The 27,468-nt window shown below is 56.3% G+C and overlaps 1 protein-coding gene across 1 annotated transcript in view; it reads right to left on the bottom strand.

Annotated features, from left to right (window-relative positions):
* Positions 1 to 27,468, bottom strand: part of CCDC85C (coiled-coil domain containing 85C) — a gene marked incomplete at its 5' end in the record, with an annotated part of 91,072 nt that overhangs the window by 15,478 nt on the left and 48,126 nt on the right. Inside the window, one exon of the mRNA XM_011951587.1 lies at positions 5,980 to 6,053. Coding sequence (XP_011806977.1) covers positions 5,980 to 6,053 — 74 coding nt within the window. The remainder of the gene's footprint in view (positions 1 to 5,979; positions 6,054 to 27,468) is intronic.

The following is a 27,468-nucleotide window of genomic DNA, read 5'->3' as shown; positions in this document are numbered from 1 at the left end:
TCAGGGACGGGCCAGGCCCAAGGGGCAGCAGAGGGCACATGGTCAGCCAGACCTCGAAAGATCCCAGGCCCTTGGGACCACCCGGGGTGCTTCCCAGGGGCCACGTCACGCTGCGCTGGGCATTACCATCACCCCTGTCTCCCAGGTGAGGACACTGAGGCTCTGGGAGAGAGAGGATTTCACCTGAAGCCACACAGCAGGCGAGCGCCAGGGCAGGGGCTATTGGAGTTTACAGGGAGAAGAGCCTGTCTACAAGCCGAGGAGAGAAGGAGCCAGCCCTGCTGATGCCTTGATCTCAGACTCCCAACCTCCAGGACTGTGAGGAAATAAATTTCTGTGGTTTAAGTCCCCCAGTCTGTGCAACTCTGTTATGGCAGGCCTACCAGACGAATACAACATCCGTGTCAGGAAATCCACCTTCATCCAGACCTCAGTTTCCCCATCTGTGCCTGGTGTGAATTCTGGGTCTCTTTCAGCAGCCCTTTGGTACGTGGCAGGCCAGGGGAGAGGTGGGCACAGGGTGGGGGAAGAGGGCGGGAGGAGGGGGCGCTGGGGGCCCTTCAGTCACCAGCCCAGACCCCAGCCTCGCTCCCCAAGCTGGCCCTCAGGTCTAGGGAGGGAGAATATTAGGAGAGCTCCTTGCTCTTTTATAAAACTGGCTTCTTTTGGCGCACAACGGAGGCCTCATTTATCAGCCCAGCAGGGGAGTTAACGAGAGGCCCCAGCGTCAATTACAGCCGCCCCCAGCCCAGCCCGGCTGGGCACAGAGAATCCACAGGAAAAATAATAACGCGCAGGGAGTCTTGAGATGAATCATCGCAGAGGAAGCAGCTGTGTTGATGAAATTTTAAAGCCAACATGAGAAAGAAAATACGAACAGCAATACAGTAATTGAGTCTGTGAACATGCTGGCACATTTTTAATTAAAGCTATTTTGGAGTTAAATAGAGGCCATGGGTGGGGGGAGGTGGGACCGTGGGGAGTGGGAATCCGGGGAGGCTCCCTACCCTCCCACGCAAACCCCAAAGCCACGTCACCTTATGATATTCCAGAGAAGAGCATTCCTCTGCCCTGCTTTTCACCAACAGGAAGAGTCCCTGCTTTGGTGGGGGTTTCTGTACAACTTGATTCCCTGACAAGATTTAAATGCCAGAATCACAGAATCTCACGAGCCAGAGTCCGTGAGGCTTAGGACAGCATCTCATTCAAGGCTGCGATCTTTCTTCAAGATTCCCGGCCGGGCACGGTGGCTCACGCCTGTAATCCCAGCACTTTAGGAGGTCGAGGCGGGTGAATCACGAGGTCAGGAGATCGAGACCATCCTGGCTAACATGGTGAAACCCTGTCTCTACTAAAAATACAAAAAATTAGCCGGGCATGATGGTGGGCACCTGTTGTCCCAGCTACCGGGAGGCTGAGCCAGGAGAACGGCGTGAACCCGGCAGGCGAAGCTTGCTGTGAGCCGAGACTGCGCCACTACACTCCAGCCTGGGCAATGGAGCGAGACTCCGTCTCAAAAAAAAAGATTTCCAAACATGGTCACCCAGTCATCTCTTGATTATCTCCAAAGATGGTAACCTCACTACCTGCTGAAGCCCTCTCTTGGTTAAGTGGGCCTTCCTTATTCTGAGCAAGAAGAGCCTCCCCTCTTGGCCATGGAGACTGGACAGGGATCAGCCACAGGATCCCCAAGGCACATCCACCCAGTTCAACCATGCTGAGCACTGGAGACACAGATGCGGCCACTCAGGCCCTGCAGCCCTGTCCTGGAGAAGATGACAGTTCCACAGGGGTGGGGGCCAGGATCCACAAGGATAGGTCATGACACCCTATCAGCAAACATGGACAGCCCAGGGACTGAGAGAGCTCAGGGCAAGCACCAGGCCTCCTATGGGTAGTCAGGGAGGGCTGCAGACAGGAGGCCAGGAGAACAGAGACTAAGTAAACCCTATCTTCCTGGTGCCTCCCTGAGAACGGGGCCACCACTGTCCTCGTGGGCAGGGCCCTGCCACAAGCTCTCTTCACCTCCCCTATCCTCCAGGGGCCTCTCTGTGCATGTGGGTCCTGCAGGCTGGACAAGGTGGTGGTCAAGCAGGAACAAGGGTGAGACTGGCCTGCCAGCTCCCTGAGGGCAGGCCTCTGCCTGGCCAGCCCTGCATCCCCAGGGCCATGTACATAGTAGGTGGTCAGTTACACACTGAGTGAATGAGTGCTCACTTCTCAGTCAAGCAGAGGCCTGGGAGAGAAAGTGGCCTAAGGATCCCCATAAAGCTGGTGCCATTGAAGCTGCCCCAGGAATCCAAAGGCAGGCTTGGGAGCCACTGCTGCCGAGAGCCAGGGGCCCCTCCCTCACCCTGCCTCTCTGTCTCTCTCTCCTGCATGGCTCAGAACAGCAGTGCCCTCCTCCATGGCCGGCAGGAACCCTGCCCATGATCCCAGCTCCTCTAGTTCTTCCTTTTTTCTTTTTTTTTGAGATGGAGTCTCGCTCTGTCGCCCAGGCTGGAGTGCAGTGGCCGGATCTCAGCTCACTGCAAGCTCCACCTCCCAGGTTTATGCCATTCTCCTGCCTCAGCCTCCTGAGTAGCTGGGACTACAGGCGCCCGCCACCTCGCCCGGGTAGTTTTTTGTATTTTTTAGTAGAGACGGGGTTTCACCATGTCAGCCAGGATGGTCTCGATCTCCCGACCTCGTGATCCGCCCGTCTCGGCCTCCCAAAGTGCCAGGATTACAGGCTTGTGCCACCGCGCCCGGCCCTTTTTTCTTTTTTGAGGTGGAGTCTCACTGTTTCCCAGGCTGGAGTGCAATGGCGCAATCTCGGCTCACTGCAACCTCCGCCTCCCCGGTTCAAGCGATTCTCCTGCCTCAGTCTCCCAAGTAACTGGGATTACAGGCATGGGACACCATACAAGGCTACTTTTTGTATTTTTAGTAGAGACGGGGTTTCACTGTGTTGCCCAGGCTGGTCTCAAATTTCTGACCTCAAGCGATCTGCCCACCTCAACCTCCCAAAGTGCTGGCTTTACAGGTGTGAGCCACCACACCCAGCCGTGGCTCCTCTGGTTCTGCTGCTGCAATGGCCTCTGGGGATGCCACCAGCTCCTGGAGCCTTAGTTATGAGGTTCAGGGGCCTCGACTGCAGCACGGGGACAGGGTGAGGAGACCATGCAAGCACCAGGGGCCAAGGCCCCAGTAGCATACATCTGCCCTCTTTCACGGTGCTGGGTATGGCCCTGACACTACTTGCTGGGAGCCCCGGGGCAAGACCTTTGCCTGCTGCAGAGTCCATGCTGAGAAAGCACCTAGGGATGGGCCCTGGGTGCCCTCCTGCCACACCACACAGAGATACAAGCTCCTTCAGCCACCACTCCAGCAGCATGGCTTGACTGGGCATCATTTGGGGAGAAAGCAAATTTCTGCTAAGGAAACGAAGCATTTTGAGCCCTTTTTGCACTGATGATGTCTGAGTTCCGCACCCTGGTTGTATGTAACAACAAGCAGGCAACAGCGGGTTTCTGCCCCTAAATTCCAGTCCAACTGCCTGCAGCCAGCAAGCCTGCGTCCAGGCAAGGGCCAGCAGCTCCCCAGTCATCAGGATCTGATGTTGGTGCCCTACAGGCCTGGCCCACAGATGAGGATGTGAACAGAGTCCTGCTGTTACCCCCAGGGAGCAGGTGGCAGCAGGCCTGGGGAGGCAGAGAGCCCTAGGCAGAGCCAGCCACTCCATCCTTGGGACTCAAGGCTGAAGCTCCATCCACCTCCACCTGTGCACAGGTGGGTGCAGGGCAGGCGGACACAACTCATGGTGGAGGCCCCTGTGAGACCAGGAGCACCCCAGGAAGGAAGGCAGGAAGAAGGGCTGCTCCTCCACAGCCCACTTGGGCGCAGGTTTGCTGCAAGTGCATGGTCAGGAACTGGGGTGTATTTTTCCAGTGGGACACCGTGGCCTGCAGGGGCCAAGGGGTCAGGCACACTCCTGTCCTTGTGGAAACAGGACCACGAGCTGCTCTCTGGTTGGACTGCGGAACACACTTCTTACAGAAATAACACTGCAGGGCCGGGCGCAGTGGTTCACGCCTGTAATCCCAGCACTTTGGGAGGCTGAGGCGGGAGGATCACCTGAGGTCGGGAGTTCGAGACCAGCCTGACCAACATGGTGAAACCCCTGTCTCTACTAAAAATACAAAATTAGCTGGGCGTGGTGGCGCATGCCTGTAATCCCAGCTACTCGGGAGGCTGAGGCAGGAGAATCACTTGAACCTGGAACACAGAGGTTGCGGTGAGCTGAGATCACACCATTATACTGCAGCCTGAGCAACAAGAGCGAAATTCTGTCTCAAAAAAACACAAAAACAAACAAAAAAAAAGAAAGAACACTGCAAACAGCATCCCAAATTCAGAGCTGGAGCTTCCAACCCACTTCTCCACAGGAACAATGAGACAAAGAAACTCCAGATCAGGGCAGACGCGTCAGGTCACTGACCCGGGAGCCCGAGCTTCAGCCACCAGAGCATGGTCCTGGCCCTCACTCTGCAGAGCAGCAGCCCCCTGCCACCACCCAGAGGCAGGACTCCCTCTCCTACACACTGCATGGGGACTTTCTCCAAAGCAAAGGTCCCTGAGCCACGACCTTCTCCTGGTGTCACTTCTGCCTGCAGCTCCCACACACCCTCCTTAGCAACCACAATGGCCCCACCAGGCCTGCATTGTGTCTAGGGAGCCCTGCTCCACCGACAGGTGAGACCCCGGCCCCTCCTGCCCTCACCAGCCCTGGGAAGCCAGCACGGCCTGTGGCCAAAGCCCTTCGCCACAGGGCACCTGACAGCAAGGCATGAAATTAGAAAAGCCAGCCTTGCCATTCAGAGCTTGGCCATGCACTTGCACGTGTATGTTGTGGGGCGGGCAGGTGGGAGCGGGGTGGAGGAGAGTTCGCAAGAGGCCAGATAGGGAACATGTACTCTGCGAAGTCCCGCCAGGCCCTGGGAACCTACCCCATGGCCCACGCAGGGGTGAGACGAGGGGATGACCTCAGTGGGAGCTGTGCTCCCTGCAGGGCCCGTGAGCCTCCCAGCAGCTGCCCAGTGGGCAGAGAGGGTGCCATGGAATTCCTGAGCTGGGCACTGGGCACCAAGCCTGGCTGGTCACCTAGCAACGGGGCCAGGCAGCTGAGCCATCCCTGTGGTTGGTTCCCAGAGAAACGCTTTGGGTATCCCAGGCTGACCGCTCACGGCCCAGTGGGAAGAGCAGGAAGAGGGAGACTGGGATGAAGCCAGGGATGCGCACGAGGGCTTGGAGGCTGGGGGAGTGAGCAGCTTGAGGGGCCGCCAAGCGAGCTCGCCCCCAACACCCAATCGAGACTGCCCACAGCCTCCTCTTGGCAGCCCCCATGCCTGCCCCACCTGCAGCAGGGAAAGCCCTTGTCCTGGCAGTCACACGTCCCCTCCAAGCTCCAGCCACACTCAAGACGCACAGCCCCTTATCCAACCCCACCTACCCCCTGCAGCCGACCCCTCCCACACTGTGCCCCTGCTGCCCAGCTTTGCACAGGGTAGCAGCCTCATCTGTCTGTGGGTGAGGCCGGGCCCAGGAGGGAGGAGGGGACCCCAGCTCAGGGAGGAAGTGGCCAGTAAGTCCAGCATGGCAGAGGCAGGGAGGCTTCTATGTAAGTCTGCCCCATCTCCTGCCTGGATCTGCCCGTCTGCCAGAGGAGTGAAGCAGCCCATGTCTTCACCAACTGGCTGTTGTCCACCCTGTCAGGCCCTGGGCCAGCCCCGAGGAGCTCGCATACCGGGCAGTCAGCATGGAGGGCTGGGCGGAGGGAAGCCCAGAGGTGTGGGAGCCAGGGTTAGGTCCCTGGCCCCACTTTCCAGGAGGTGACGGGTGGCAGTGGGAGCAGGTCGGGGGAGGGCATGGGTCCCAAGGGGAAGGGTGCCCTGGGTGAGCTGGAGGGGTGGGCGCTGGGTCGCAGTCCTCAAGGCTTACCTGTGCGAGGAGCTTGTCACCCTCCAGCAGCCTCACTTTGCTCTCCAGTTGCCTGATGTAGGTGGATGAGGGATCTGGAAGGACACAAGAGGAAGGGGGACATTAGCCTCCAGCAGACTCCGTCCCCAGTGCAACCACAATGGCCCCAGGAGGCCTGCAATGGAAGGCTTGTGTCTAGGGAGCCCTGCTCCACAGACAGTGAGACCCCAGCCCCCCCTGCCCTCACCAGCCCTGGGAAGCCAGCATGGCCTGTGGCCAAAGCCCTTCGCCACAGGGCACCTGACAGCAAGGCATGAAATTACAAAAGTCAACTGGCCCCAGGCCTGGCATGGAAGGTTTGGGTCTGAGGAGTCCCACCCTACAGCCAGGTGAGACCCCAGCACCCCCTGCCCTCATCCGCCCTCCGGAAACAGCATGGCCTGTGGCCAAAGCCTTCCCACCATAGAGCACCTGACACCAAGGCATGACACACAGAGGCCAGCCTTGCAGGACCACCCGCCACCCTCGCTGTGGGCCTCTGAGCTGTTGTCAGGACCTTCAGGACCTGTGGAAAGGTGAGGGGCGGGTGGCCTCGCCAGCCTGCGCTGGAGCAATTCCTTCAGCTTCCAAGATGCCGCAGGCTCAAACAGAGCTCTCATAAACACAGCCAGGTCACAGCCCACCCCAGGGTCGCGGTCCGGGGAGCACCCCCCCCACACAGTGCGGAAACAGCCTCCTGAACTTGCCAAGTCAGCATCTGGGATCCTTCACCTGATCACCCAGGAACTTCTCACAGGAGATGCATGTCTGCAGCATATGCTGCAGGTGAGCAGCCACCTTCCCCATACGACAGTCAGGAACCCTGTGGAACCCCCCAGTCACGTGTCCCCAGTTTCTGACCTCAGGCCAAGGGAGCCCAATCTGTGCAGACCCCTGGTGCAGGGTGAAACTCACCCACCCTCACCACTGACCCTGCTTTCCAGTCACATCAGGAAAACACAAAAATATCCCATCCCCACCCCCACATCCAACCATCCCACACCCCTGGTCCTGCCTCCCCCCAGGCTGGGAGTCAGCTCAGCCCCCAGGATGCCCAGAGCAAACCCTCAGGGCAGAGGGCTGGGGGAAGGCAGGAGAGGCAGGAACGGAACAGACACAGAACACGGGCCGGGGGACCACCCAGTGACAGCAGGTTTGGAAGGAGGCAAGGGAGCGGCAAGGCTGTCCCAAGCACCCCTGTGGGCCACAAAGCCACCTGGTAAGGGATGGGCTATTAACACCTCTCCCCGGAGATCACCTGGCCCAGACAGATGCCAGCCCAGACGCCATCCACCCCGATGGCTGTCCACCCACTGGCCCACCCGACAGCAGGACGCAGGGTCTTCCCAGGTTCGTGCCGCTGAACCTCAATTGCAGAAGCAGAGACATCAGCCCCTTTGACCACACACAGCCAGCTGTCTAGTCCCCATCACCACCTCAGGGCTGGGGATGGAATCCACAGGCTGTTAACATGCCTGGGGGTGCCAGGGCTTGGGTGCTGCTGGGGACAAGCCAGGACCACCATGCCAACCACAGGACCAACGAAGCATCTGTCCACCCCCAGCACGCCAATAACAGGACGCCTGGAAGCCCCCTACTCAGCCCTGGACCAGGCCCAGGGCCCAGCAGAGCCACTGGCCCAGCCACAGGGAGGAGCGGGTACTGGAGCCCCGCCCGGACACACTCACTGCTGGGGAAGAGTGCAAACCAGCCTCCCCTCCTCCTGCAGCCCAGTCACCTCCCAGGAATGTGGGGCCTTCTAGAGAGGAGAGAAGGGCGGCTCCCCATCCAGGCCCAGCCTCCCCGCCCTGCCAGGCAGGCCACCCCTTCCCTCAGGATGACCTCAGGGCCTCACACCTCACCAGCCCTGATCCCTCCTTCCCTGGCCTCAGTTTACTCATCACTCTGTCAACCCTGACAAGCAGTTCCCATGCCCACCCCAGCAAAGAGGTGTGATGGCAAGAGGCCTCAGCATTCAGGCTGTGCTGGGTCCCTCTGAGCACGGAAAGATGGGGTGCAGCCTAGGCTCCCCAAACCTTCATGTCCTATACCCCACTAACAGGAGGGCTCCCTGGAACACAGTCCCGGGAAGCAGTGACCAGGTAAACTGCAGAGACCCTTCCAGCTCCCTCACTCTGACAGAGCTAGGACAAGATCGCTCCAAAGACTACAGACCCACATGTGGTCTCCTTCCGGGCGCAGTCGGGTGGGGGAGCCGCTGTCCCATGTGGGACACGTGGTGCCCCCTGCATCTGGTGCCTTGCAAAGGACAAGCAGCCACCATCCTCATTTTCCAGGTGCAGAGGCCACGAGGAACAAAGTGTTCCCACCACCAGCAGGAAAGCAGGTGAGCCTTCCAGACCCTCTCCCCACCACCCAGGCCCACCCCACAGGTCAGTCTTTGGGACCCAGTGTTTCTGGCTGCCTTAGGCAGAGCTGACAGCCTCAGCCTTGGAAAGAAGCTGGCAGAGACTCAGAAAGAAGACGCCATTCCCAGTCACACCACTCTCCCGAAGGCTCTCTGCAGTGCAATCCTCCGCACAGCCACAGGGCCCCTGCTCACCACAGCACCCCCATGGGACGGTGCTCCCGGGGGCAGCCCTGAGCCAGAGGGAGGACCCAGCCACTGTGTGTGACCAACAGCCCAAGACGGGCACTAACTTGTCCTCTGCCCTTCACTGCCACAGAACCATTCAGGAGGTGGGTGCACTTTCAGCCGCCCACCTCCCGCTGCTGGTTCCCACAGGGTGAGCAAGGAGCTAGCTCCCAGCACTTCCCTCTCGGTAAGCCCACAATCGGAGGAGGGGTGGGCTGAAATCCGAGTCCGCAGCTGCCCCATCAGCCTCAGCACCCTCGCTGGGTGCCCCTGCTCCAGTCTGAGCAGTCCGCCCCTCAGATACAACCCTCAGCACCCTCGCTGGGTGCCCCTGCCCCGGTCTGAGCAGTCCGCCCCCTCAGATACAACCCTCAGCACCCTCGCTGGGTGCCCCTGCTCCGGTCTGAGCAGTCCGCCCCCTCAGATACAACTCTCAGCACCCTCGCTGGGTGCCCCTGCTCCGGTCTGAGCAGTCCGCCCCCTCAGATACAACCCTCAGCACCCTCGCTGGGTGCCCCTGCTCCGGTCTGAGCAGTCCGCCCCCTCAGATACAACCCTCAGCACCCTTGCTGGGTGCCCCTGCCCCGGTCTGAGCAGTCCGCCCCCTCAGATACAACTGGGATTTCACACCCACCTCCCAGGAAGGGTTAAAGACAGTGATCAGGGCTGGCAGGTGGCATCAGGAGAAGGGACGCAGACAGGCCATCCCACAGGTCACCAGCAATGCCCCGCCTGCCCATAGCCAGCACCTCACCTCAGGGCCCACAGGCCACCATCCCCCACACTGGGCCACCTGTAGGCACAGACAGGTGGCCACACACTCATGACCCCAGACCAAGGGGCTGCCCCTGACAAACCCATCTGTTCAGGTTTCCCTCAAACCCCAGGCAGCTATGCAGAACAACATACACTGCAGACCCCCAGGCTTTGTTGGGTTTTTATTTTAAATTTCAAAATAACAATATAACAGTCTGAAAACATATTTTAGACCATCCAGTAATTCCAATGGAATCTATCCTAAAGAATTAATTCCAGGCTGGGTGTGGTGGCTCATGCCTGTAATGCCAGTACTTGGGAGGCCGAGGCAGGTGGATCACCTGAGGTCAGGAGTTCAAGACCAGCTTGACCAACATAGTGAAACTCCCATCTCTAATAAAAATATAAAATTAGCTGGGCGTGACGGCAGGCGCCTGTAATCCCAGCTACTCAGGAGGCTGAGGCAGGAGAATCACTTGAACCCGGGAGGCGGAGGTTGCAGTGAGCTGAGATCGCAAAACTGCACTCCAGCCTGGGTGACAGAGCGAGACTCCATCTCAAAAAAAAAAAATTAATTCTAATTATAAAGAAAGCAGACTGTTAGAGTGGCCAAAACTGGAAATAACTATTTGTCCAACAACAGCTGAGGGTTCTACCCTGTCATCATTACAATGATGTTTAGAAAGAGTCTCTCTCCTAAACAATATGGAAAAACACTTAAAATGCCAGTGGAAAGAACTGGACACAAAATGACATGCACAACGGCTGCGACGTTTAAAAATATCCACGCATTGACGTGAGTTCAGGAAGGAAGTCCACAGAAATCCTGACTGTGTGGCTGCTCGGTTGAAGGAACCGGTGGGTTTTTATTTATTCACGTCGTCTCTTGTTAATTTTCAAATAATCGACTTCTAATCTCGTTCTGAAATCCTTCTTTCAGAAGAAAAGAATGGCCAGGGCCGGGTGCGGTGGCTCAAGCCTGTAATCCCAGCACTTTGGGAGGCCGAGACGGGCGGATCACGAGGTCAGGAGATCGAGACCATCCTGGCTAACACGGTGAAACCCCGTCTCTACTAAAAAATACAAGCCGGGCGAGGTGGCAGGTGCCTGTAGTCCCAGCTACTCAGGAGGCTGAGGCAGGAGAATGGTGTAAACCCAGGAGGCGGAGCTTGCAGTGAGCTGAGATCCGGCCACTGCACTCCAGCCCAGGCGACAGAGCGAGACTCCGTCTCAAAAAAAAAAAAAAGAAAAGAAAAGAATGGCCAGGTGCAGTGGCTCATGCCTGTAATCCCAGCAGTTTGGGAGGCCGAGGTGGGCAGATCACCTGGGGTCAGGAGTTCAAAACCAGCCTGGCCAACATGGTGAAACCCCGTCTCTACTAAAAATATAAAAATTGTCTGAGAATGGTGGTGGGCACCTGTAATGTCAGCTACTCGGAGGTTGAAGCAGGAGAATTGCTTGAACCCAGAAAGCAGAGGTTGCAGTGAGCCAACTGCGCCACTGCACTCCAGATGGGCGACAGAGTGAGACTCTGTCTTAAAAAAAAAAAAAATACAAAAGGGAGAACAGATTAAACTCTTGCACCTTCACATTACATGCATGGCCACCCACTGAAGCAACTGACATTTTAAACCCACCACCCTGACCCTCTCCCCACACTCAGCTCCCTGGAAGAGCTCTCCAGGCTGCCAGGAGCCAGTGAGCCAGGCATCAGTCACCCTTGGGTCAGGAGTAGGCACTCTTCAGACAGGAAGAACAAGAGTGATCTGGGCACTCCCAGGTGGGGGCTGGAGAGCAGAAGACCCCGGGAAGGGCCGGCTCCCGGGGACGACTATCCTTCCCGGCAGCCTCAAAACTCGTGATCCCACTGCGTGCCAAGCCCCAGCCTCTTGGAGATGAGCATGTAATTAAATTAATCCCAGGGTTTACAGTAATGAGCGCTGGAGCCACAGGGGAGGGGACATCATTTCCCAGCTTGGCTGCCTGAGGGCAAAATGAGGGAGGTGACCCTGGGCTGGCCTGGCCAAGGGGTCTCCTTGGGTGCTCCCCTAACCCCTCTGGGGGCCATCAGACCAATTCTGGGGGATTCTCTATCCAGCTGCCAACCGGGGAGGAGGGTGTCTCTCTACAATGTTCTTGTGTCCAGGAGCCAGACCTGAGCCCTCCTCACCCCGCCCTCTTCCTGGATCCCTTGCTCCCCTGAGGAGGAGGTGGGGGGAAGCTGTGCAGCACGGTAGGCGGGAGTCACACAGCCTGCAGGTCTGCCAAGCCCTCCCCACTGGCTCTGTGCTGGCTCCATCCCAGGCACTCTGCGCTGGGTCCTGCCACTAGGACCAGGGCTCACTGGCCTTCTGGAAAGCTGTGAGGCAGGGGCTACGTGGTATTGCCCCTCCTGGCCTGGTTTTCACTCTGGCAAGATGATGTCACCTCCACCTCCCCTCCAGACATTACTGTGTCCAGAGAGTAAGAACTGGGGGGCCAGAAGCCATGTCCCATCACCTCTGTGACCTTCCTTCCCTAGCTCAGCACTTGGCACAGTCAGCCCCCAGAAAAATGTCTGCAGCCCTAATAGGAACTCATCCCTGGAGGGACCTGTTCTCAGCTACCTCCCTGGCTCCACCCCACCAGCTCCCACCAGCAGGAGTAGCTGTGATGAGCTCCTCAGGAGTGCTCAGCCATGCATGTGACACAGCACCCCATACCCCAAGCTGGGGAACCCCAGACAAGGAGCTGCTGAGGCTACAGGGGGCAAAGCATCCGGGGCTCTGGGCACACGTTCCTTGCATCTGACTCTGCGGTGCCTGATGCTCCTGTCTTATGCACGCCTCCCCATGATCTTATATCTCAGGGTGGGTGCAGACTCAGAGAGGAGGAATCAACTTCACGTGGGTTATGTGGGAGGCAACCCCAGGAAGCCCAGGTAGAGGGGTAGAGAAGGGAGGCAGGGAAGGGAAGAAGTCAGTGGAAGGGGTGTCCACCCTGCTGGTGAGCTCTAGGGTTCAGTCACCCCACCTGTCCAGTGGCTCACCGGAAGTATTAATGTCCCAGCACTGCCCAAGAGGAGAGTGGAGAGGAAGGGCTCCCTGGCAGAGCTACAGGTGCCAGCAGGCAATACAGCCATGGGCTCAGAAGCAGTTAGTGCCTAGGTATCGGGGCTGGGCATCAACAGTGTCTGCGACTACTCAGGAGAAAATATGGTTTATCCTCTCTCCATAGAAGATGGAGGCTGGGAGCAAGGGAGCTGCAGTGACACACAGGAACACATGGTGACACCTGGTGATACACAGAGCCCGACTCTCCAGCTGCTGCACACCCTCCCCAGGTCTGCCTCCCAGCCCCTCCCCCTGCGCAAGGCCCTACAGCATGGCTTCCCAGCTCTGGTCAATTTCTGCAAGGTCTGGGGCCAGGCAGGCTTGTGGCAGGTCATTAGCAGGAGACCTGGCCATTCCAAGCCGCGGGCCTCCATCAGGGCTCATGCCCAGCAACTCCATGAGCCCTGTGCAAGACAGCTGATACCACTGTTCAGTGCAGCAGGTTGGCTGATTAATAATCCCCTTCTCCTTCCACTTCAAGAGGGGTCAGCTGCAGCCTCAGGGCTGGTGGCTCTATGGGGCGGAAGGGCCTCATTAAACCAACACATACCTCCCACAAAGTGCAGAAACAAGGTGCAAAGGTGCACCAAGTAACACAGGCAGGGCAGGGCCAGGGAGAACCGCGCTCCAGGCTCTTAAGCCAGTGCTCTTGGTACCACCAGCTGTGGGGAGCTCCAAGCACCAGGGACACAGAGACACAGATTCCAGAAAAACCCATCCATAACCACATTCATCTATCGAACAGCAATCGTGTGCCTTACACATATTAGTCCTCAACATTCCTCATGGTGAGGCAGGTGACCAGGCCTCCAGTGTACAGATGAAGAAACTGAGGGTCAAGGAGGCAAAGTGGCAGCCAGAGACCCAGGGAGTGGTGGCCTGGAGGCTCCGGGAAGCAGCCGGCCTCCTCTTCCCAGGCAGTCCTCCCCACCCTCTGACTCAGCACCACCCATCCTGGCCTGGAGGCAACAGAAGGGCCACACTGGCCACACATCCTGCAGTGCCCCGTCCTAGCCAGCAGGCATTAGCCCTTGGCCGCTGCTTCATCCCGAGATAGCCACTGCCCGCATGTCAGACCCAGCGGGTCCTGCAGCTGCATGTTCCTGGCTGCCCTACACCTCCGATGCATGAGCACCTCCGGGTTTCCCCCAGCAAGGCCTGGGGCGCTCTGCTTGTATGGGTTCACCAAAGAGCCCTGTGAGCTGAGCCAGCAGCGCCTGGGGATGGCCTCATCTTCTCGAGGGACTTGGGAGATAGCACAACTCCAGACCTGCCTACTCCCTGGATCCCAGCATTCCAAAGGGTCACCAAAGGACTGAAATTCTTGTAGAGCAGAGAGAATCCTCTAATCTGAGACCCAAAAGGAGAGTTATCAATTTCATCACAGTCCAGGCTACCAGTGGGGTGGTGAGTTCCCCATAACAGGGGGAGAGAAAGCATCGGCTGAACAGTCTTGGTTCGGGCAGGAGCCTCTGGAACAACGAAGGTTCCCGGTGTGGCACAGGAAGCTGCTTACCTACCCCAGTTCCAGAACAGCCAACTCTGCTCCCCCAATCTCCGCAGGACCCTGCCAGGCAGAACCCCGTCTTACAAAGGGAAAAAAGGAATGCTCAGAGTAGATGAGTCTGCCCCAGGTCACAAAGCCAGCCACCCACAGGAGCAGTGGAGGGTGGGGGCGGAGGCGGGGGCAGTACATTATTGGTCAAAGGCACATCCCTTCCTGTGAGGGACCCTTGGCCTAATGAAGGAGCTGCAAGAATAACCACATCTACTGCAAGGCAGAGTGGAGTAAGGAGGCGCAGCCCAGGAGAGAGGGGCAGAGAACAGGAGTGTGCTGACCAGGAGAAATCGGGGCCTCCTTCCTGAAGGAGGTGACGCTCGAGCTGAGCACTGAAGAGCAAGCAAGACTCTGACAGACAGATTGTGAGGATGGGGAGACAAAAGGCACATAAGAGCTGAGGGCACACCCTGAACAAAGGCAGGGAGGTGGAGCCACAACACGTCCAGGTACACCTGTGCTGTGCCCCTTAGCATCAATGGCCATGCCAATCCCAGCTGACACCAGCTCCTGGAAGGCATCACAGCTCTCGGAGGGGCAGGCTGAATGTGAAACGGGCATTATTTATGGATGAAGGCAAGAGGGCTGAGGGGGGCATTGGGTTCCTGTGAGGACAGCTTTTGGTGGTGGCTGCATGGAGCCAGGCAGGCCTCAGTGCCCACAGCCCAAAAATGGGCATGCTGGGTGGTGCAGGCCAAGGCAGCTGGCTGCAAGCTCAGCAATGCCTTCCAGTGCCCTGGGCATGGGAAAGAGTTCTCCCATCCACTTGGGGCATAGAGAAGAGAAGCATCTTTCCCATTCGCACACACACATTTTGCGGAGTGCTCACCATACGCCAGCACACACTGAGCACAGCCCATCACACCAGGCTGATGAGGGACATCCTGTCACTGCTACCACTGTGTTATTGACAAGGTGCCTGAGACTCAGAGATGTCAGGCAAGGCCAAGGTCACCCAGTGGGAACTTTGCAGGGCTGGCATTTGAACCTGGGTCTGTCTACAGCCAAGGCTCTCTCCATCTAACTCGCAGCTTCCACACCAACCCTGGGGTTCTGGCACACTGACCCTGGGCCTCTCAAGACGTCACCACCATGGTTATCAGGAATGGTCATTCTAAGCTTTGCCTGGCAAGGAGGCACAGCAACTTTTACCTACTCCCCCAGCAAAGAGATCGAGGTTCCAAGGGGCTCCATAACCACCCAGTCACAGAACTCATAAAAACAGGGCTAAAATTTGAAGGGTGTGTGTGTGTGTGTGTGTGTGTGTGTGTGTGTGTGTGTGTGTTCCCACAACCAGGGCTCTTCCAGACAACCCACTGAGGCAGGGGATGGGGCTTGGGAAACAGCCTGACTCCCCTCCTCTCCCAGAGCAGAAATTCCCTTCGTGACGCAAGGCAACTTTCGGGGCCCAGGCTCCAGGGAGCATCACTCTGAACTCCATTATACTTGACCCATCTCTCCTCCGGGACCTCGCCTCCAAGGGCACCAGATAAGCGCCCAGCTCCAGATGTGAAAAGACTTGATGTTAGTGAGGTTTTCAGCCTGAGCCAAAGACCCCACAGCCTCTGAGCCTTGCCAGGTCACACGTGACCTGCAGGCTGACACCAGCTTCTCCTGAGATCCACCTCCATGCCCGGAGATGTGGGATCATGGGAACCTAAAGTCCCACCTCGCGGATGCATGCAAAAACGGAGCTGCCGCGACCGGAGCTCCACACCCTCCACCTCACACTCCCACAGCCGGATTAGAAATCAAACATGCCAAGGATACACTTCCCAGTACCTACAGGGGAAGAAAAGTAGCTAGAGAAGAGGAAAACAAATGGCTGCCCTAATGAGAATGAAATCTCCTCGTGCTGGCTGGTCAGCCTTCCCCAGTGAGTGCACGCCTGTCCTCTCAGTGCCATCTGTCCCCCTCTTGGGCCACTCTACTCTGGGCTGGGGACTCCCACACATCGGCTGCCTGCCTCTCCCCAGCTTCAGGGGCCACTGGGCACCCAGCATTTAATTCCAGGAAAAGCCATGAGGCTTCCCAAGACATTGAAATCTGGAGGGAGCAGCTGAATGGAAAGTCCCGCTCCAGCTCAGTTCATCTAGAATGTGCCCTACTTTGGATCTGCCTGGGAACCACCAGTGTGGTTCAAACCAAAACTCAAACTCATTTCTCCATCCGCTGCTTGGGAAGCCTGACAAGTCAAATGAAAATTAATTGTGTAATTGCTTCAAATATGGGGACAAGGGGAAAAGAACTCCTTCCTTGTGCCTTCAAGGCCTGCATGCATTGGAAATTGACCTGTGTGTGTGCAGCAGATAGTGAAGGTGTCAGCACTGTTAATGCCCATCACACTCCCCCACCAACCCTAACTTCACTGCTAAACTTGGGAATCAGTGATAGATCCAGACTGTGTGCAGATGTCAGCTAGTCCTGCCTGGGAGCGACATCTCACCGGACAGCGGTCACACCATATTCAGCTTGTGGCTCCCAGGATCAGGCTGAAAGGTACACCCTCCTGGCTCCTTGGGGAGCTTTTAAAATCTGATCTCTTCCCCTGAGACTAACTGAATTGGACTCTCTAGGGGAGGGACCTGGGCATCAGTTTGCATTTTAAACACCCTGCGGGTGATTCTAACACGCAGCTCTGTGGTCACTGTTCCAATCACCCAGCTCCCAGCCTCCATCTCCGAGGGACCCTGCACCCTCCTGCCCCTGACTATTAATTAGTGGCTGAACGCTGAAGCAAATGCAACAAAAGCTAGAGGGATTATGATGCAACTAATCGCGCAGGACTGAAGTCTGCATGGGGGGAGAATAAACAACCCTTACCGAGCCCTAGAATGCAGGTGCCAAGCCCCCCAGTTGCATAAAGGGGAGACCTTTGCTGGTTTCAGGAGAAAGTGCATGGGGGTTGCTTTCATCACTAGATGTCATCCAAATCTCTACCAAGTGCCAGGCTCTGTGGGAAGAGCTGGGGGGCCAGAATGATGCCCTCCCCCCACAGCTCTGCCAGGAAGACTGCTTTCCAACAGAGTTGGTAAGAACAGGGAGGAGGCCTGGGAGAGGTGGGAGGTGCAGCAGGTGGGGGCGGCTCAGGAAACAGAGAAATCCAGGCGTGGCTGGGTCATCACAGCCAGCACTGGGAGAGCGGCTCAGGGAAGGCACTTGATTTGCAGTGAGCGGTGAGCGGCAGCGATGGGAATCCAAGGCCCTGCAGCAAGAGAAGGAGGGGGCTCTGGGCGGTTCCATCTGGCAGCAGCAACACATCTGGAATGCGTTTCACTGAGGCAATGAAAACAAGAATAAATCCTCACCAGCCAGGTGGTAGGATTCCTAGGGCCACGGGAGTTCAGAAAAGGCAGCTCTATGTGCCCCAGACTCTACAGAAAAGATAACACAGCCACGTGGAGGGGCATGGGGAAGCCCAGAAGAGACCCACACACCTGGTGCGTGGCCGGGTGCCAGCGGGGAAAGAACAGAGTGCTTCCTGAACGGGGATGCAGCAGCAACAAGCTGTCCACCCAGAAAACGGTAAAACTCCATCTCAGCCTCATACCATACACAGAAAAAGTTCCAGGAAGGTCAGAGAGTTCTATGGGAGAAAACTATTTTGACCAGGCACAGTGGCTCACGCCTGTAATCCCAGCACTTTGGGAGGCCAATGTGGGAGGATCGCTGGAGCCCAGGAGCTAGAGACCAGCCTGAGCAACACAGCAAGACCCCATTGGGATTTTCTTTTTTTTTGAGACAGAGTCTTGCTCTGTCGCCCAGGCTGGAGTGCAGTGGTGCAATCTCAGCTCACTGCAAGCTCTGCCTCCCGGGTTGACGCCATTCTCCTGCCTCAGCCTCCTGAGCAGCTGGCACTACAGGCGCCCACCACCATGCCCGGCTAATTTTGTGTATTTTTAGTAGAGACGGGGTTTCAACAAGTTAGCCAGGATGTTCTCGATCTCCTGACCTTGTGATCCGCCCACCTCGGCCTCCCAAAGTGCTGGGATTACAGGCATGAGCCACCACGCCCAGCCGATTTTTTTTTTTATTTTAAACTTTTTTTTCTGAGATCAGGCATGGTGATACATGCTTGTAGGCCCAGCTCCTCAGGAGGCTGAGATGGGAAGATCACTTGAAGCTAGGAGTTCAAAGCTGTAGTGTGCTAGGATCACACCTGTGAATAGCCACTGCACCTCAGCCTCGGCAACATAGCAAACTCCCATCTCTAAAAATAATTAAATAATACAAATAAAAAAACTTGGGCTCTTCTTATACTACAGGAAAGAAGTGAGGCACGAAGGATCACATACTATATGTTTCCATTTATACAAAATGTCCAGAATAGGTAGATTCACAGAGACAAAGTAGATGAGTAGTTTCCAAGGGCTGGTGCAGGCAAGGAGGGGACAGGGAGTGACTGCCAATGAAAACGGGGTTCCTTTCTGGGACGACTAAAATGATCTGGAATTAGATAGTGGTGATGAGCATGCAACTCTGCGACTATACTGAAAACCACTGGATTGGCTGGGTGCGGTGGCTCACGCCTGTAATCCCAGCACTTTGAGAGGCTGAGGCGGGCAGATCACCTGAGGTCAGGAGTTTGAGACTAGCCTGGCCAACATGGCAAAACCCCGTCTCAACTGAAAATACAAATATTAGCTGGGTGTTGTGGCGGGCACCTGTAGTGCCAGCTACTCAGGAGGCTGAGGCAGGAAAATTGCTTGAACTCAGTAGGTGGAGGTTGTAGTGAGCCGAGATCACGCCACTATACTCCAACCTGGGTGACACAGCAAGACTCTGTCCCAAAGGAAAAAAAAGAAAAAAAGAAAACCATGGAATTGCATACTTTCATATATATTTGTGTGTATATGTGTGTGTGTATATATATATACACACACACATATATATACACATACATATACATATAGCATACTTTTAGTTTGTGAATTCTATCTCCATAAAGCTGTTATTTTAAAACAGAGAGAACATTTTAAAGAAATAAAAATAAAAACTTGAGCTTTCAGGTAGAAAACGATTTCTTAATCAAGGAACAGAAAGAACAAACCATGAAGAGAACGACCGTGAAACCCGACTATATGAGGATTACAAACGCTGCCAGAGAGCAGCTAGGTGAGCAGAGTTGTACGACAAGCTGCCACCCGGGAGGAGCCATGTGTAAGTCCCCTCCCGGACAAAGGATCATACGCAGAATCCCTAACATCATTAAGGAAATACATGAGAAGGGGCGGAGGTATAGGAAGAGGAGAGCCACAAAAGACGAAACCTGGGTAGCCAACAAGTACGTGAGGAGACGCCCAGCCGCAAGTGTCATTAGGGAAACAGCAGTTCCGACAATGAGACGTCACTGGATTGGCGGAGAGTAAAAAGTGGTCATGCTGTGTGACAGCGCACACGTAAGAACGTGCCGCACAGGGGATGCTGATGATCGGCGCCGTGGATCAGAGAACAGCCTGGCACAGTTTCCTGCAGCCTGAAGATGCTCACACCCTTGACAAAGTCCAGCACAAGCGCCCAACGACACAGGCACAAGACCGGGTCTGCCAACACCAGCTGTACTATTGAAAACTGTAAACCACCCACATGTCCTCCCCAGGAGACCAGACAAATTGTGGTTTAACCCAACAAAGAAATACTGTAGGGAGATAAACGTGAACAAAAAAGAGCCAGGCAGACGGGCACACTCCTGTAGTCCCAGCCACTCGGGAGGCCGAGGCGGGAGGCGTGTTGGAGTCCAGGAGTGTGAGTCCAGCCTGGGCAATCTAAAAAAGACCATCTCTAAAAAATAAAAGCAAAAAACCCAAAACAAAACAAACAGAAAAAAAAAAACCAAAACAAAAAGATGAACCAAATAGAGTCACACATATCCATAGGAATACATCTCAAAAACACGATGAGGATGGGGGCAAGTCACTGAGGGACACACACGCGATGCCATTTCTATAAAGTCTGAAAACCTGCAAAGCATCCTCACGTTGTTACAGGCTTCCTAGGCAGGAGAAATTTTTAAAAACTGCACGAGAATGCTGAGCTCCGATTCCGGGCCGCAGCTCTCTCTGGGAAAAGTGGGGGAGGGAGGAGGATGACACACAGGGTGCCTCCGCTTCACCTGCCAAGCTTGATTTCTTAAAAGGCTAAGATCTGAAGCTAAAATGCTTTATTGCTGACAATGTGATAAAGGCAGGCTGTGGAGTAATCGCTGTCTCATTATTCTCCAAGCTTATTGCTTTTTATCTATTTCTTAGTAAGAAGCACGTTAAAGGAAGAAAGTCTGGGCAGCCACACAGCCATTCTAGAAAAGATGCTGGAAACTCCTGATGTTGTACCCCTTCTTCCCTGGGTCCACATTCCCGGGCTGCATATGGAACCCCCACAAACATCCCCACAGTGACCTCCTTGGGTGACACCCACTCCCAGTTGAGAGCCCTGGGGAGACGAGGGGTCCACAGGCATCCAGCTGGAAGGCAGGAAGTTGCCTGGCAGTAGGAAGCCCCCCATCAGCACACAGTGGACAGAGCAGGCCCCCTCTTTGCCCCAACCTGCTCTGTGACCTTGGACAAGCCCCTTCCCTTTCCCAGGCCTCGGAGAAATGAGGGCAGGAGGCCCAAATAACTCAGAGGACTCAGAAGGCAGGACAGGAACGTGACTGCGTCTCCTGCAAGACAGTGTCCCCGAAATGAGGCAGAGCGGTGTGGACCCGCCCGGTTAGAAGCGAGATAAGGCTCAGTTTGAGGACAGCAAATTGGGCTTCCCGCGTTTCATATAAAACTAACAGCAGGGTGATTGTTGACCGAAATGATCATCAACAAGCCCGGCTTAATGGTGCCATCTTCCCAGCGGTCCTGGGGAGGACACATTCTTCCAGCCGTGGAGAAGGACCAGCTCCTTTCATGCGCAGGGCATGTTGCGAGAGGAGATCATTGGTGCCTAGCAATGCAAACAACACAAGCTGTGTGCCCGTGAGGGCTGCTGCGATTTCTGTTCAGAAGAGGCAGTGTAGTGTGGGGGAAGAAACTGGGTCAGGAGTCCCAGCCCTGGCAGTGCCCTCCATGACACACTGGGCCTCAGTTTCCCCAAATGACAACACAAGGGCCTTGTTCTGGATAAAGTTCTCAGCCTGGGCTTGTGAACCGTAGTCAGCAGAATGACAACCCCTCAAAGATGCCCCCACCCTAATCCCCAGGATCTCTGAATGCTATCTGACCTGGCAAAACGAACTCTGCAGATGAGATCAAGGTCATGGAACTCGAAATGAGGAGATTAGTCTGGATTATCCAGGCAGGCCCAGTCTAACTGCATGAATGTTTAAAAACAGAGAGCCTTTCCCCGCTGAGCTCAGAGGGAGATGTGACCGTGGTGGGGTGGCCAGTGTAATACTGTTGGCTGTGAAGATGGGGAAGGGGAGAAGCTGGAGAGACAGGGAAGCGGGCTCTCCCCTCTGGCCGCTGGAAGGGAACGCGTCCCTGCTGACGCCTTGATTTTGGCATTCTGACCTCCAGGACTGTAAGAGAATACATCTGCGTTGTTTAGGCCACCAGGACTGTAGTCATGTGTGACAGCAGCCACAGGAAACCAACACAAGAACTGAAAGTCATGGCTGTGTGGCTTCAGGTTGCTTGCTTAGCCACTCTGAGCCTCGGTTTCACTTACAAATGAGATAAAAACCCAACCTTCGGAGGCTGCAGTGCAGACTAGGAGAAGATCAGCTCTGAAAGCCCTGGCACAGGACCTGAACTTAGCGGATGCTTCACAAAAACTGCCCTGTTCCCTGACTGCTCACACCCTAACTGTCCGACCTTGATGGAAACGAAGGGCAAGCTGAGACCTGCACGCTGCCGTCGGAGCCGAGATACCAGCACCAGCTGACCGTGGGGACAGCAGTACCATAACAGGCCTGGGGTGCCCAGGCCACACTCCTCCTCCAATGCACCACTGCTCACCTGGGCCCAGCTTGACCAAGCTGCTGGCACCAGCCTCCATCACCAATCCAGCAAAGGCTAGCACATTACTGCCAACATTACCCAGTGTGGGCATGCACACTGCAAGGTGATTCGAAGCCAGTGTGGTATCATCCATCCAGCACATGATCTCTTCTCTATTCTAAAGCTGAGATTTTGTAGAGCATGAAGTACTGGAACCACTAGCTGGATGTGACAAAATGACAAACCAAGGTTAATTCCATATGCGGCAGAAGAGATGCCCTCCCAGCCCTAACGGAGTCCTGGGGTGGGGTAAGGGTCACAGTGTGCACGGAGCACTGGGGCTAGACAGACAGTAGAGACTGACCACCAAGTTCATACCACCGGTATGCGCATCCTGCCAGAGGCCACATGGGATTGGAGGCAGTGGGGGGAAGGTCAGATGAATAAGCAAGCAGGTGAACAGGTGAATGAGCGAGCAGGTAGGTGTGCAGGTGAACAGGTGAATGAGTAAGCAAGTGAGTATGCAGGTGAGCAGGTGAACGAGCAGGTGAACATGTTGGTAGGCATGCAGGTGAGTATGCAGATGAGCAGGTGAATGAGCAGGTGGGTGAGCAGGTGAGTGTACACATGGTGTGCAGATGGGTGAGCAGGTGAGTGTGCAGGTGGGTGTGCAGGTGGTTGAGCAGGTGGGTGTGCAGGTGAGTGTGCAGGTGAGTGCAAATGGGTGAGCAGGTGAGTGTGCAGGTGGGTGAGCAGGTGGGTGTGCAGGTGGGTGAGCAGGTGAGTGAACAAGTGAGTAAGCACGCAGCAGGCAGGTGAGTGCAGGCTGATACTGGAGTCCCCCAGTTAGGTTCAGCCTCCCACTCCCCAATAAGCCCCCTCCCTAGGTCAGAGCCTCTAGGGAACAGGGCTCAAGAGACAGCCCGAGCCAGATACTAGCAGACACGTGGGACCAGCAACAGCAGCTGGGTCCCAAAAGAAGAAAGGAAAGCAGACGAAAAATAAATTCCAGGCCCTGGGCCTATGGAGCAGTGAGGACCTGAGGCTAAGAGGAGGCCAAGGAGGATGGCCTTGGTCCCAGACCACCTGGAGGTCTCATCTGAAAGCCTCAAGGGTAGGCACTAACCCTGAACCTGGGGGTCCAGGTGGGAGGCTCAGGAGGGAGTAGAGGAGGCGAAGCTCCTTCCACACCCGGCTAGCCTGTCCCCAAAAACGCCCCATGGTTGATCAGGCTGTGAGCCCCCTCTAGCTGCCCCTACACCACTGGGGAGGAGGTAGGCAGGACCTGGGCCACACTGCTGGGGTGCTGCAATCCTGCCCCATGGCCCAAGCATTCTGCGGAGGCTCACACACCTGCCCTCCACAGGGGTCTGTGGGGGCCTTCATGAGACTGACCCCAGCAAGGCAGGACCAGTCCCTTGCGGGGAGGGGGAGGTGTAGCCCTGAGCTCCGCAGTGCTCCAGAGAGAGCCTGGGCAGAGTCATCAGGTCTGGCTGGCTGCGTGTTGGGCAGGAGTGTCTCTGCCCAAGCCTCAGTGCCCCCTCAGTCCGGTGGGACCAGGTCAGGCTCTCCAGACCTCCCAGAGGGAAGGCCAGCACCCTGACAGTCCCTTCTGGAGAGGGGCCCAGCCAACTGAAGGTGCTGGCACATAGAGCTGTTGGTATCTGAGGTGCGGGAGGCGTTGCCAAGCCAACCTCCACCCAGGCCCTCCCCGTCCTGTCACCACTTCACGTGCTCAGCTGCCAATGACCCACAGGCCAGGCTGCCTTTCACCCAGGAAATGCAGCTGGAATCATCGCCCTTTGGACCCAAGGTTCTCCCTGCAAGGGGGCCACAAGCTTCCAGGGCTCAAGGGTCACCTGCTCACCTTGGGCAAGGCTTGGAAATCCCAGTGCTTCCTGCATGGCTCTTGGCACCATGACATCACTGGGTGACCCAAAATAGGACAGACAGACCAGGAGCTCATTGTCCTGCTGGCCAGGGACTTGGTTACCCCAGGCCACTGGGGATGGTCTGGGGGTGTGGTCCTCAATGGGAGAAGGACCCTAGGCTTCCCCTGGCAGTGCTGGATGGAAGGGAGGAGAGGCCTGGGGTCAGCTGGGCCTCTCTCTAATCACAGAAACACTGGTCTCACATTACAGCTGTGTGACCTCGCACCAGTGACTAACCGTCTCTGAGCCTCTCATGTTCTCCTCTGTAAATGGGAAGGATGAGGCCCCCTCACCCGGCCGCCAAGAGGATGCTGGAAGGATTCCAGAACACCCAGGCCAGATCCCTGCAGCTCAGGACATGGGGAAAGGAATACCACAATCTTCTCGCAGGCCCTTCCAAAGTCTTCACAAGCAAAAACTCCAGGTTCAAATCCCACATGGGCCATTAATTCCCTGTGTGTTTTGTTTGTTTGTTTGTTTGTTTTTGAGCCGGAGTCTTGCTTTGTCACCCAGGCTGGAGTGCAATGGTGTAATCTCAGCTCACTGCAACCTCCGCCTCCCGGGTTCAAGCGATTCTTCTGCCTCAGCCTCCCGAGTAACTGGGACTACAAGCGCGTGCCACCATGCTCGGCTAATTTTTGTATTTTTAGTAGAGACGGGGTTTCACCATATTGGCCAGGCTGGTCTCGAACTCCTGACCTCGTGATTCGCCCGCCTCGGCCTCCCAAAGTGCTGGGATTACAGGCGTGAGCCACTGCATCCGGTATGGCTCTTGAACACGTGGGCAGCCCTCAGCCTGGGCAGCACCTCTGTGAAGGGAGGCTGTTCAGTGACTACATGCCAAGCCCCCAAGGGCACAGATGCAAAGCCCTGCACAGAAGCCCAGGGCTGGGCAGAGTACCTGCGGCAGGGATAGGGCAAGGACCCGAGGCTGAGGGTAGGGTCCACCCACGGGAACAGCTCCCCTGGGCTGTGCTGGGGACGGTCCCCTCTCCCCACGACCTCGAGAGATGGGCTCAAACTTGGGGGACAGAGGATCCAGGGTCCTGCCACTCCCATCCCAGGAAGCCACCAATTCTGCACTCTAGGAGAGTGTGGGTGGCGGGAGGGACAGGACTGTGTCTTGCTCTCAGAGCTGCTGCAGACCCTTTCCCCACCACCCACCCAGTGTGGTCAGCTCCACTTGCTCCATGAATCTGTCCACACTGCTTTCCTGCCTGAACTCTCCAGAGTCACCCACCCCAGCTTCAGTCCCCTGCCCCATGCCCTCAGCCCACACCCTCAGCTCCAGTAACTGAAGAGGACTGTGGCCATTCCAGCACACAAGTCCCCCCACGGCACTGCACCTCTAACCAAGCCCGGGACTGTGGCCATCCCAGCACACAAGCCCCCCCCACGGCACTGCACCTCTAACCAGGTCCTTTGTTTCTAGGGAGATACACCCCCATCCAGCTTTGGCTGCTGCAGCAGGCAAAGCCTCCACCTGAGTATGCCCGCCTGGCACAGCAGAAGAGCCTGGCACTGGAGTGTGCATGCCCCTCTGCAGGCTCCTGCAGGACTGTGTCTGGCACAGCGTGATCTGCAGCCCTAGCACTGTGGCAGGCGGGCGGCGGGTTAGCGCATGCTGGCAGCCCACACATCACTGCACGTTGCCAGCTCTGAGCAGGTGACAGCAGGAACCATTAGCCTTATTGTCAAATGAGGACCCCGGTCAATGGGAAGCCACCACCCACAGGCCCAGGTCTGACCTGGTCCCTACCCAGGCTCAAGCTCCGCTTCTCGGGTTGCTCCAGCCTTTCTGCAGGACCAACACCTAACTGGGCTCTCAGAAAAGCAAATGGGCATGCCTGAGGGCCCACCTGGAAGCGCATCGTCATAAAGGGGACACAGGGCACCCACAGTGAGTGGAGTAGAGTCCATGACTCCTGGTCTTACCACCTCCTCGCTGTGTGACTCTGAACAGGTTTATTTCCCTCTCTGGGCCCCAGAGTGCCTGTCTGTACAAGAAGGGAGTTGAGAGCTTCCAAGGACCCTTCTGGCAGCACAGGTGGGCACAGATGGACACAGGCCCATGGGGGCCTCAGGTCTGGTGCCTGCCCACAAGACTGTGTTTCTTTAAGAAAGGTATGAGCAAGAACAGATTTGAAGGTCGGGGAGAGCCAGTGCCAGGATGAGGTCAATGTTTGGTTACTAATGAGAACAAACAGGCTTCAGTCCTGTAGAGGATAGCCTTGCTGGAAGTGAGGCGGGCGGGACAGGGTGCTAGGGAGCCTCCCTCTGTGTAATCACGCCCACAGGTGAGAGGTGACAGCCCAGCTGCTGAGAACTGCCCCGTGGCCAACTCCTGGTTTCAGCAGGAGGATGGCATGGGCCCTCAGAGCCTCATGGGATGGAACAAGTGGGCCTTAAAGGTCAGCCTGTCCCCACCTGTCCTGCCAGCAGGACGACCTTGGGTGTCCGCCAGCTTGTCCAAGCTACAGGTCAGGTCAGTGGCATAGCCGGGGTGACAGTAGGTGCCCTGGCCCCGGCCCACGGCTGCCCTATGAGCACACACATCTTGGCCTTCAAATCCCTTCTCCTGCCTGGCACACGGCCACGTTTTTCTCCCAGGCCAAGTGGCAATAATGATAATAAGAACCAGGGATTACAGCCCTGTTGGATGAAATAAAAATCCTTGAGTCCACGCTGATAAAAAGGCATCCACACATAGGTCACTGAGGGAGAGGGGAAGAGGTCCTCCCAGGAGAAGGCCAAGTATTAAACGTGGAAGGAGGTGGAAGGATGGGAGAAGATAGAAAATCAGCGTCGTCACCACCAGACGCTAACCTGTGGATGCTGAGGCACGTGGGTGTCTGTTGGAGACCGAGACATCTGCATGTCTCCAAGAGCCTCCCGCAAACTAGTGATTACTTACAGAGAGTTGTATGCTCAGCTTACAATGGGGGAACCTCCCAAACCAAGTGATCAAGGTCACACCCTAAGACGCACACCTCAGGTGCCCCTGATCAGCCCCTTGTGGGCTGTTCTTGCCCAAAACGCACAGCCTGAACCTAATGACACAGAAACATCAGACAGCCCGATTGGCTGATCTACCAAAGAACCGGTCTGTACTGTCAATGCAGTTGGAAAAAGGTCAGTGTAAAGAAAGACTGAGACACAGTTCCAAATGAAGGAAAGCTAAAGAGAAAATGGACCTCATATGATCCTGCATTAGAAAACAATCACTCAGACGGGGTGCAGTGACTCACGCCTGTAATCCCAGCACTGACAGGCCAGGGAGCAAGGATCACTTGAGCCCAGGAGTTCAAGACCAGCCTGGGCAACACAGCGGCATCCCGCCTCCACAAAACATTTTTAAAATTAGCCAGGCATGGCGGTGCGTGCCTGTAGTCCCAGCTACTTGGGAGGCTAAGGCAGGAGGATCACTTGAGCCCTGGTGAGGTTGCAGTGAACACCACTGCACTCCAGCCTGAGCCACAGAATGAGACCCTGTCTCTTAAAAAAGAAACTTGCTCGGTGGGGCGCGGTGGCTCAAGCCTGTAATCCCAGCACTTTGGGAGGCCGAGACGGGCGGATCACGAGGTCAGGAGATCGAGACCATCCTGGCTAACAC

Source organism: Colobus angolensis, unplaced genomic scaffold (assembly GCF_000951035.1).
Source record: "Colobus angolensis palliatus isolate OR3802 unplaced genomic scaffold, Cang.pa_1.0 Scaffold32, whole genome shotgun sequence".
Taxonomy (NCBI): domain Eukaryota; kingdom Metazoa; phylum Chordata; class Mammalia; order Primates; family Cercopithecidae; genus Colobus; species Colobus angolensis.
This window is presented reverse-complemented; position numbering and strand designations above follow the sequence as displayed.